Here is a 12190-nt window from a genome sequence, read left to right as displayed (position 1 = left end):
CTGTGATAGCTCCAGGGTTTTCCTGTGTACACACTCTGCAAAATTCCTGGGATGGTAAATATGATGGTGTTTACTCCTGTGGTTAGGTTATGCTGAGTGGCACATTAGCCTTTAAGAAATGGTGATTATCCAGGTGGGCTTGACCTAATCGCGTGAGCTCTGTAAAAGAAGAGAGTTTCCTTCTCTAGTCACAGAACAGGAAGTCCAAGAGACTTGAAATGTGAGAGAGATTTGACATGAAGGAGGATCTTTATTGCTTAGATGGAGGTGACCATCTTATTGCTTAGATGGAGAAGCAAGGATCTGAGGAAACCATATAGCTAATAGCACTCACCAACTGACAGCCAGCAAGAAAGTGGGGACTTTAGTCCTACAGCAGGAAGGAACTGAATTCTGCCAATAATTGAAAGAGTTTTGAAGAGGACGCTGAACTCCAGGTGATACGATACTTCAGCGTATTCCATAACTGTCTAATCATATGGAACAGCAATTTTTGGAACAAATAAAGCTAACAAAAATATTTTTGTTACAACTTAATGAATGTACAGATATTATTTTTTACAAATGTGCAACCTTTGAACAGCATGATGAAATGAAAAATATTGTTTTCAACTTCACTGCTGACTGACAAACACATCTAGCTCTAAACTGTGCAAACCAAAAAAAAGGATGAGAGTGTCAGCAAACATCGTCTGGAGTTTGTCTGGTGGAGTGTGTTCTAAAGGATCTGCTATGGAAAGTATCCTGGTGTATCTGACCAGATTAAGGAGCCTGTATCAGAATATTAATGCACGTTGTCGAGAAAGTCTTGCTATGAAAATAGTTTCAGTTACACTGAACAGTGGTGTTAGTAGCATAATACAATTTTGAATTACTTTAAGGCCAATGTGGTAAATTTGCTATTATTCTTTGTATTAATGTGATATTATGGCAGATTATCATAACTGTTATTGCATGCTGTAGTGCAGTGGTTTTGGGGGAAAGTGTCTGTCAAATATTTTTCATGAACTCAATGCTTCCAAACAGGGAAAGATATTTTTTTCATGGTAGGTGTGATCAAAGAACACAAAAGTTAAAATCTTAGAGGTACACAATTTCTGTGACATGTTTCACAATTTAATAATAATTATTGGCCCAGCTTGGTGGTGCATGCCTATAATCCCAGCATTTTGGGAGGCCGAGGAGAGGGGACGGTTTGAGACCAGGAGTTTGAGACCAGCCTGGTGGGCAGTGTAGTGAGACACCATCTATACGAAAAATTAAAAAATTAACCAAGCATGGTGGCACGTGCCTGTAGTCCCAGCTACTCAGGAGGCTGAGGTGGGAAGATTGCTTAAGCCCAGGAAGTTTAGGTTGCTGTGAGCTGTGATTGTGCCTACTACACTCCAGCCTGAGCAACAGAACAAGACCCTTTTTCAAAGAAAAAAAATTATTACATATTCTGGTCTTTAGGAATGATCAGATTTTGTTCATCTTTCAAGTTATCACCTGTCATTTTATGGATTGGGCAGACTATTTTATATTTTATTTTCCAGCAGTAGAAGATTCACAGATAGCAAATTCATGGATCTGGAATCCATTTCTGTCACTGAAATATAACTTACATCTTGTTATAACTATACAAGATGTAGAAGAGTTTTCATTCCATCAGCATACCTGTGTGACACTACTTTCTCCTCTTTGAGTGTTACTGAAATAAAACAAAAACAATTTAAGTATTTATTATTCCCCTGAGTTGCTTTATTGCCAGTTCACCTTAGATTAGATAAATTAACAAGCAAAAAAGCTCATTGTCAAGATCATAAACTTTATTTATAATCGCAGTGTTTGTTTAAAATATTCATATAGGCATTTGGGAGGTGAGGATCACTCTTTACCTAAAACTTTTTGTTTAGTTATGATGTGTAATGAAGAAAAGTTGCAAGTGTAATAGTAGTTGTCTAAATTAATCCCCAGTTCACTTTTGGTGAACAACACAGGCCATTTTTATAATTGTGTTCTTTTTCTTTGTGCTATTTTTTGTCTGATTATATTTATTGATGTGTAATTTTATGTCTGCCTAATCAAATAACAATAACAATTGTGCTTTTGTGTAGTTTTGAAATTTTTTATTTTTTCAGTAGTTTACTACAATTAGTAAATAAAATTTTATATTTTATTTTCTAAATGTGTCAGCAAATGATGGATTGAGGAGATAAAAGTAAGTTTTCACAAATAGTTTGAGAAACCCTTTTCTGGACTACTCTTCAGCTCCTTCACATCCCACTGCCTTCTTTCAGCTCCTTTTTGAGACTTTAAACAAACCTCTGAATTAGCTGTCTGGTCTCTTTTTTTAAATTTTCATGTCCCTTAGTTCAGACTCAAATCCCTTCTTGAAGTATTGCCATAGTTTCTTCATTGGACTTTTTGTTTCTAGGCTTTCTCTCAGTTTATTACTGACAATTTTGGAAATAACACTAACATTTAATACAATATAGTAACAGAGTAAGTGTAATTTATTTACCATTTTAATATAATAAATATTTTATAATATATAATAACTTTAATAAAGTAATTTTTCTTCCTAAAATTCTCAAAAGGCTCTCTGTAATTTTTGGGACAAAATTAAAATGCCTTAACGTAGCAAAACTATTCTAATTCTGACTTGCCTCAATTACAATACTCACCTCCAAAGTGAATTCCTTACTTCTCTTACTGATCATTATTCTTTTATTTTTACAGTTTTACTGCCAATTTCATTGTTTTAAAAGATAAAGCAGATTATGTCCTTTCTTGACATTAAATTTTTAGTAGTATTTAGAGTCACAAGGACCCTAGAGAAGATGACTATTGACTATGTTTCCAACTTTATCTCATGTTATTCTTTCTTTTGCTCACTATGAAACAGTCAGACTACCTTCTAGTTTTTTAATCATGCCAAGCATTTTCATGCCTCAGGATGTTTGTATTTTGTCGCTGGCTTTTGGCTCTTTTCCTTGTTTTCTGTGTGACTGGTGCCTACTCATTCTTCAATTCACCTCCTCCAAGAGGCTTTCTCTGACTCCTGTAACTAAGTAGCTTCCTTTCCATTATTATTCTTTCTCATATCATCTTGTTTTATTTCCTTTCTTCTATTCAATGCTTTCTTTAATTGTTGATTAGAATGTATGCTTCAAGAGGATAATCATGACTAACTTTTCTTTAGTTTGTGCATTTATGGTGTACAATGTGATATACTGACATTTGTGTCATTAGGGAATGATTAAGTCAAGCTAATTAATGTCTTCTTCACCTCACGTATCATTTTTTTTGTGATAAGAATGTTTAAAGTTTATTCTCAGCAGTTTTCAACTACTGATACATTATTAACTGTAGTCACCATGCTGTAAAATAGATCACCAGCACTTATTCCGTCTCTGTAACTGAAACATTGGTCCTTTTGGTGAACATCTGCACAGTCCCTAGTAACCAGCATTCTACTCTTTACTTCTGTGAGTTCAACTTTTTAAGATTCCCTATATAAGTAAGATTATACCCATATTTGTCTTTTTATGTCTGACTTAATTTAATGCAGTGTTCTCCAGATTCATCCATGTCATAAATGAGAGGAGTTTCTTTTTTGATGGCTGAATAGTATTCCATTGTGTATGTACATTTTATTTGTTCATTCATCTGTTCATCAATAGATAGTTGATTCCATATCTTGGCTATTGTGAATAATGCTGCAGTGAACATTGGGGTACACATACTTCTTTTGAATACTGATTTCGTATCACTTGGATATATACCCTGAAGTGGAATTGTTGAATTGTGTGGTAGTTCTATTTTTAATTGTTTGAAGAATCTCAATACCATTTTCCATGATAGCTGTACTAATTTCCATTCCCATCAGCAGTGTACAAGGGTTCCCTTTTCTTCACGTCTTCTCCAACACTTACATTTTACATTTTGTTTTGTTTGTTTGTTTGTTTTTTGAGATGGAGTCTCACTCTTTCCCCCTGGCTTGAGGGCAGTGGTGCAATCCTGGCTCACTGCAACCTCCGCCTCCTGGGTTCAAGTGATTCTACCACCTCAGCCTCCTGAGTAGCTTGGATTACAGGCGTGCGACACCATGCCCGGCTAATTTTTGTATTTTTAGTATAGACCAGGTTTCACCATCTTGGCCAGGCTGGCTCGAACTCCCCACGCCAAGTGATCCACCAGTGTATGCCTCCCAAACTGCTGTGATTACTGATGTGAGCCACTGCGCCTGGCCACATTTTCAATAATAGCCATCTTGTGTGAGGTGATATTTCCTTGTGGTTTTAATTTGCATTCCTCTGATAATTAGTGAAGTAGAGCATTTTTTTATATACCTGTTAGCTGTTTGTCTTCTTTTGAGAAGTGTCTATTCAAGTTATTTGCCTATGCTTTAATTGGATTTTTGTTTTGTTGCTGTTGAGCTGAGTTCCTTCTATATTTTGGATATTAAACCTTTATTGGATGTATAATTGTATATGTTGGCATTTTATTATTAGTGTTATTGGCTGCCTCCATTGCATTATAAAAGTGCGTGATACAGTTTAATAGGGTTTATGTTTTTTTTTTCCTTTGAGAAGAAAAGGAAAAAGAGTAAAAGCACAATCTAGGGGAAGAGAAAAGCAAAATGCATATATACAAATATATTGTAATTTCTGGTCAATAATTTATTTAAAATAAATGAAAATTGTAACTAAAATTTGAGTTCTAAACATTGCTTGTAAGTGGGACTTTGGGAGGAGCAAAGTAAGAACCTCCAAAATACTACTTCTCTAAAAGAGCAATGAGAACACTGGCAAAAACTATCAAAATCAACTTTTTCAGTTCTTTGGAAAGCAATCAGAGGCTTACAACAACCCAGAGGGTGTTAATTCAAGAAAAACTCTAGACGTTTATAAGAATAGCAAGATTTAGAGTGATTTAACTCACCTTGTTGCCATCTACCTTTCCTCAGCTCTGTGGTTGCTTTGAAAACCAGAGGCCAGACACCAGTGGTAGTTTTGAAAACCAGAAGCCTAGCAGTCACTGGGGATAGGAGTAGGAGTAGATTAGGTTTGGAGTTCCTTAGAAAGTCTCAACCTTAGAGCATTGTAACTATTTGAACTGTATGGAATCTTCCTGGAAAAACTTCATTCACAGGGCTTATTATTATTTGACCTAATCTAGAGCTTGTTTAGTGAGAAAAGCCTGTCTCCAAGGTATTTGTTGAAAATAAGCAGCATTTTTTTTTTTTTTTAAACATTGCAACTGCCTGAAGTGACAGTGCCAGTTGGGGCAAACAAGAACCTTGCCTAAAAGCTTAAACAGATGTAAGAACGAGATATCCATATTCCCGTGGCTGTACTTAGGCCCAGGGAAGACCAGAGAAGGCCTCAATCTCTCACCTTTGGCTGACCTTGAGGCCAGCACAAGAAGGAAGCACAGGCTAAGAGAGAGTTTGAAACCATGGGATCATTGCAAGCACCCCCGAACACACACACAAAGAGCCTCTGGCAAAGGGTGGAAAATTTATTGGTTCAAGACATTTAAGACAATGTCTGTGCAATCAACAGCTGACCACTGGGTTAACTGAGCAGAGACTTAAGTGGCTACAGATGATGGAAAACAGATTTTACAGAATTAGTTCAGGAAAATGAATAAACAGAACAAGAACAAACTCTTTAAGTGGGGTCCGATTTCCATGATTGCCACATTATGTTATTTAAAATATCCAGTTTACAACAAAAAGAATTATGAGACAAGTAAAGAAATAGGAAAGTATGGTCAATACACAGGGGAAACAAAGCAGTTGATATAAAATGCCCCTGAGGAAACCCAGATATAGAACTTACTAGACAGACACTTTAAATCAGCTATTTTACATAAGCTCAAGTAATTAAAGGAAGCATTTTCTAAAGAACTAAAAGTACAAGAGCGATACCTCACCAAAGGGAGGATACCAATAAAGATATATGTAATAACCAAATAGAAATTCTGGAGTTGAAAATTGTAATAACTGAAATGAAAAATTCACTTAGAGGGGTTCAGCAGAAGATCTGAGATGGCAGAAAAAGAATCAGCAACGTGAAGATAGCTCGATTGTGTTTATCCTACGCTGAGGAAGAGAACAAAGAAAGAAGGAAGAAAAGTGAACAGAGCCTCACAGACCTTTTTGACACTATTAAGTTGAACCAACATATGTATACTGGGAGTCCCAGAGGAAAGAAGAGAAAAAGAAAGGAGCAGAAAGAAAATTTGAAGAAATATTGGCCTGAAAACGCCCTACAGTTGATGAAAATTATTAATATATGTGTCTAAAGAGCTCAATGCACTCCAAGTAGGATAAACTCAGACCCACATGTTAACACAGCATAGTCAAAACATCAATTAGAAGATTTTCTTGGCTCTTAATTTTCATTTTGTCTCTTAAGGGCATATAATTTAGTAATAATATTTAATTCCTGAATTGTATTGTTTTCATGCACTTAGTGTAGCAAGCAAACAAAATAAATCATATATAAACAATTGCAAATAATTAATGCATTGCAGTATTTTTGTTTAAAATGAACTTTAATGAGGATTTAAAATCCTTTTGTGTATTTTTTTCTTCTTTGGAGTTAAGATTTTAATTAATTTTGCATTTATGGATTTAATATAAACAAAATGAGTAAGTTAGTTACATACAGCTTTTTTATGTTTTATTTTAAATTACAGTGATTTATTTGCTTATATTATTATTTGAAGTAACTTAATATAATCTTTAGTGCTATACTAACAAGATGCTGTATGTTTCTTTCATGATACTCCTTATTTAGAGAGTTTGGAAAATGACAATTTCAGTAATTTAATATGTAAGACATGTTGAAATTCTTCATAAATCACGGTAAAACAGGATTTTTGGAGGAAGGAATGTGATACGTGAAGTCACTATGTAAATATGATGTCATTTGCTGAACTTGTCCCCATATTTTTCTCAAAATGTATTAGATGAACTCATTATATTCGATGAAAAACAGTAAGAAAAAGAGGTATCTGGCATCCAAATGCCTGTTTCTGACAAGGTTAAGATCACTCTGGCTAGTAATGTTTCTGTTCTGTGTGCTTACATTGCCTGTTGCTACAAACACTGATAAGAGCTATTGAAAACGTACATGCCTGTGATTACTATAACCTACACAGATGCAATCATTTGTAGTTTCTCTGCAGTTCATGCCTAACTTCCTATTTAAGTCATGGATTAAATCCTCAGCGTACTTTAGTGTCACAAAGAGGTATTCTGGAAACATAAGTTATCTAAGTTGAAGTTTATGGTATCGGCTGAGAGCATGTTCTGTTAAGGATGTACATGCATAATGAGAAATTAAGGTAGGTTTTTTGACTACTGATCTGTTTTTAAATTGCTATTATAAAATATCCTATTGGCATTTAATTTTATTTCTATGTAATATCACAGCACGTGTGCTTTACAAAACATGTTTATTTGAATAAAACTCTTTGAAATATCAGAATTGCTACTTCCTTTTTGAAATCATTCTTTTGTCAGCCTCAATAAAAATAAAATTGAGACTTTTTAGTACTATGTAAATATTTTGATGAGCTATTTGAAAATATTCTAATATTTGATTTCTAGAAAGTTTTAATTGTGTTTTATAATCTAGAGGTCAACATTTATGTTGAAGTTTCAAGTATCTAGTTAGAAAGTTAAAGATATTAGTGTCGATTGAAAGTCAAATAGTTGAGCAGAAAAGCAAAATATTATGTAGTTGGTGGCAAAAGTCTTTTTATGTGGTAGCATGTGAACACCAAATCAGATTTTATTTCCTTAGATATTTTGTTTGCTAGTGAAATGTTTGTATTTCAGTCTAACATAACTTAAGAAGTTTAAACTTTTTGTATAGCTGTTAATGTAACATGTCATATGTAATGATAGTTAGACATTATATTAATGTAAAGCCAAAATGCTAGACCATATCTGTAAATTAGCTAAAATCACACTAAGTGTTAGACACAGCTATGTGACTTTTGATAATTAAACTCTATAAAAATTAGCCCATGCTAGTAGCCATGACACTGTTCTGTTTTTGTTGTTGTTAGAGTTTGTGTTTCTGCAATTTACATTTTCTGTCCTCTTGTCACTATTACTGTTTAAACTATTTAATTCTCTCCTGATACTTTGCTGCAATTGTTTTCTCTCAAAAAATGTACAACCTGTAGATGCAAATGTATGTTAAAATATATTCACTGGTATATCTAATAGTGAAAATAACTGCCTCAGTCATTTTATCTTCTCATTCTAGATTTGTAGATTATTTTATCAACTTCCAAAATTTCAGCTGCTGTCTCAGTTTGAATGATCCCAAAATGTATGGCTATTCTTCTTTTGACCTACAGATATAAATACCTTAAGAGATTCTGTAGACTAAAAGTGATTCAAAATTTAGTTAATTATTCTCTGAAGAAATCTCATTTTCTTCCCTTCTCAGTTAGTGACGTATCACCACTGTTTTTTTCTTAACCTAGGTATTTCAGAAATATCCTTAATCTTCTCTTCCTTCTCATTTCTAGGGTTACTATTCTAATTTGAGTCTTAGTCTTCTCTTACAAGGTTTTATTAAAAATGCCAGACTGTTGTCTTTACTTCTTACCTGTTTCCTTCTCTAGTCCTTTGCCTACTGTTATTGACATTGTCTTCTCAAATGCAGTTGTTTTAATTTTTAATCTTGGAAGCAGTAAAGAATCTACCCTGATTTTCACATTGGTCATCCAATATGAATGATTGAATATTATTATCATATTCCACAGATTAATCTGTTCTTTCAGTCTATCATCTTTGACCAAACAAAATTTAAACCTATTCATTAAATATGAGGAAAACTATAACATTGCATTGTGAGAAATGCATATTTTAAGTTAGTTTAAATTAGTATTTGATATTAGGAATATTGAATAATATGAAGATGTTATTTATTCCTAATTTAATGTGTAGATTTGTTATAATTTGACTCAAAAGAAAAGGGATCAAAAGAAAAGGGGGAGAAAAAAAGGGGAATTTTCTTTCTTTCAAAACCTGGTAACATTTTTCTGATGCTTATCCTCAAAAAAGTATTATAAATTCACACTCTCAGGAAATTTGAATGGCATACCATTAGTCTAAATTCAAGCGATTAAAAAAACTCTTTAATAGACAACACGCAAGAATTGAGTCTGTTACTGACAAAATCCCTTCATATTGTTTTTAATTTTTTAGTATGTATGTACAAAACTTTCAGCAAGCTGTGATCACACCCAACAATTCTATCATCAGAACAACACTTCTTTGTGTTTTTACTAGAGATTTCACAAAAGTTTTTGAGGTGTCTTTTTTTTTTTTCTTTGAGACAGAGTCTTGCTCTGTTGCCCAGGCTGGAGTGCAGTGGCACGATCTCGGCTCACTGCAAGCTCCGCCGCCGGGTTCACGCCATTCTCCTGCCTCAGCCTCCCGAGTAGCTGGGACTACAGGTGCCTGTCACCACGCCCGGCTAATTTTTTGTATTTTTATAGAGACGGGGTTTCACCGCGTTAGCCAGGATGGTCTCGATCTCCTGACCTTGTGATCCGCCCACCTCGGCCTCCCAGAGTGCTGGGATTACAGGCATGAGCCACCGCGCCCGGCCTGAGATGTCTTACTGACATCAAGGTAGCCTATTTTCCTGTTGGGCAGTTTCCTGGTTTCTTGTCCTAACAACCTTTGAATTCAAAGAAACAAGCAAATAATAACAACAAAATCTGAGAAGTTATATAGAATTTACTGATTTTCAAATTTGTAGGAGATCTTTGAAATAATTTAGTCTGTGCTTCTCATTTTCAAAGATTATGAAACTTTCAAACTTAAACGTAAGTTTTAAGTAATACAAATAGCTAACATTTACTGAGCTTCTACTTTAAGCAAGAGCTGCAGTGAATTTAGATATGGTAGCTTAATGGTATCTTACTTTATTCAAAATGATTAAGTAAGGACTGTTATCTCTCTTATACTTAGACGAGATACACTTTTCAAGGTTACTATTTAGAATTTGGTAACATTTTATTATATGGAGAACTTTCTTACATTAACCTTTGTATGATGAAATTTGATAGAAATTTAACACTGAAGATTTTTTGATTTCATTACTTTTAGTTGTTAATATTGTATGTGTATTTCATTATCTGTATAGTTATATACGCATGTGTGTTTCTGATTTAATTTCCACAGATTGAATTTTATATTTATTTATGAAGAATCAGCATGAGTATTCCAAAATATAGGCCTTGTCCTTGAGGAACATTATTATATTATTAATGTATTTATTCTTTTGAACTAATCATTTGACTTGCTTTGCATTTTGCAAGTGTGTCAGAATTTTATGTATTGTAATTTTAAAATAGTATCTTCGATTATCTTGAATATTTCAGATATTATTAGTTATTGAAGTACCAAAGAAGGTATAAAAATGACTTTATATTTTTAAGGAAACTAATAGAGAAATATAAGACTTTCTCTTCTATGATTGTTTGGTAGCCAACCATCAAAGGATAAGAGGGGAACATCATACAATTATTATTTATAAGCTGCTTTAGGAAATTGTTATAAGAACTATTTCCTGATGCTTTTGAAGGCATCAGTTTTGAAATGCCAGATGACTTAAGAAGCAAGAGGATTATTTTGATGCTCCTTGAACAAAATAATAGGTGTATTGGATGATATCTTTTTTTTTTTTTTTTTTTTTTGAGATGGAGTTTTGCTCTTGTTGCCCAGGCAGGAGTGCACTGGCATGATTTCAGCTCACTGCAACCTCCACCTTCCGGGTTCAAGCGATTCTCCTGCCTCAGCCTCCGAGTAGCTGGGTTTACACGTATGCCACTGTGCCTAGCTTATTTTTGTGTTTTTAGTAGAGACGGGGTTTTACCATGTTGGCCAGGCTAGTCTCGAACTCCTGACCTCAGGTGATCCACCTGCCTCAGCCTCCCAAAGTGCTGGGATTACAGGAGTGAGCTATCACACCTGGCTGGATGATCTCTTTCAACTGAGTTGTGTTACTTACTACTATGCACATCTGTTTAGCAATTTTTTGTTTTTTACAGGTTTTATTTTCTTTATTTGAATATCTGAGAACATTATATTAATTAATAATACAATATTTTTACTGTCGAAGCTTTTTTCTAACCTAGTTTCTTTCATTATAGAAACACCTGCTGCATTTCCAGACACTATAAAAGAAAAGGAAACACCAACTCCTGGTGAAGATATTCAGCCAGAAAGTTCAATTCCCCATACAGATTCAGGAATTGGAGAGGAGCAAGTGGCTAGCATTCTGAATGGGGCAGAATTAGAAACAAGTACAGGCCCTGATGCCATGAGTGAACTCTTATCCACTTTGTCATCCGAAGTGAAGAAATCACAAGAGAGCTTAACTGAAAATCCTAGTGAAACATTGAAGCCTGCACCATCCATATCTAGCATTAGTCAAACCAAAGGCATCAATGTCAAGGAAATACTGAAAAGTCTTGTGGCTGCTCCAGTTGAAATTGCAGAATGTGGCCCTGAACCTATCCCATACCCAGATCCAGCTTTGAAGAGAGAAGCGCAAGCTATTCTTCCTATGCAGTTTCATTCCTTTGACAGGTAGGTACCGAACTTACTATTCACTGGGCTTTATACATACAAGGAAAATTAGACTTTGTTAATTTTAAAATATAAGGAAGGTCTTGAAAACTTTATTAATGTAGATTCTTGTTACAAAGACAATCAAAATGATGGCTCAACCTAATGTTATAATGAGACATCTTAATAATACATCTTAAGAGGTTTCAACGTGATATGATGGATAGCACATTGAATTGGAAGTAGGGAAACATGGATTATGTTATATTCCATTATCAAAGGACTACAGTACATTGGGGTGTTATTCTTCTCTTTGGACTTAGTTGTTTCATGTATATAATGGGGAAGGGGATGGGTCACAGCTGTCCAAGGTTAATCCTGGCTCTGAAATTCCATTATAATATTATAAAATACTATAATAATTGTTGGAGATTATATAACGTGCTTTAAGTGATAACATTTAAATTTGAACCTTAAATGGAAGTATGTGGAAAAATTTAAAAATTGTTTGTGATCATCTTCTTTATGAGATTTCCAATACCAATGTAAAAGCTGTATTTTGAAGCATGTATTTAAAAGTAAATATTTTTGAAA

General features: G+C 34.2%; 1 protein-coding gene across 8 annotated transcripts in view; it reads left to right on the top strand.

Annotated features, from left to right (window-relative positions):
* NBEA (neurobeachin) overlaps positions 1–12190 on the top strand; it is a 786519-nt gene that overhangs the window by 241219 nt on the left and 533110 nt on the right. For all 8 annotated transcript variants that reach the window (XM_033235426.1, XM_033235381.1, XM_033235435.1 and 5 more), the window contains one exon: positions 11179–11617. In XM_033235426.1, the coding sequence (XP_033091317.1) occupies positions 11179–11617 (439 nt within the window). The remainder of the gene's footprint in view (positions 1–11178; positions 11618–12190) is intronic.

Source organism: Trachypithecus francoisi, unplaced genomic scaffold (assembly GCF_009764315.1).
Source record: "Trachypithecus francoisi isolate TF-2019V2 unplaced genomic scaffold, Tfra_2.0 Contig01461, whole genome shotgun sequence".
NCBI lineage: Eukaryota > Metazoa > Chordata > Mammalia > Primates > Cercopithecidae > Trachypithecus > Trachypithecus francoisi.
The sequence above is the reverse complement of the archived record's forward strand: the minus strand, read 5'-3'. Positions and strand labels throughout refer to the sequence as shown.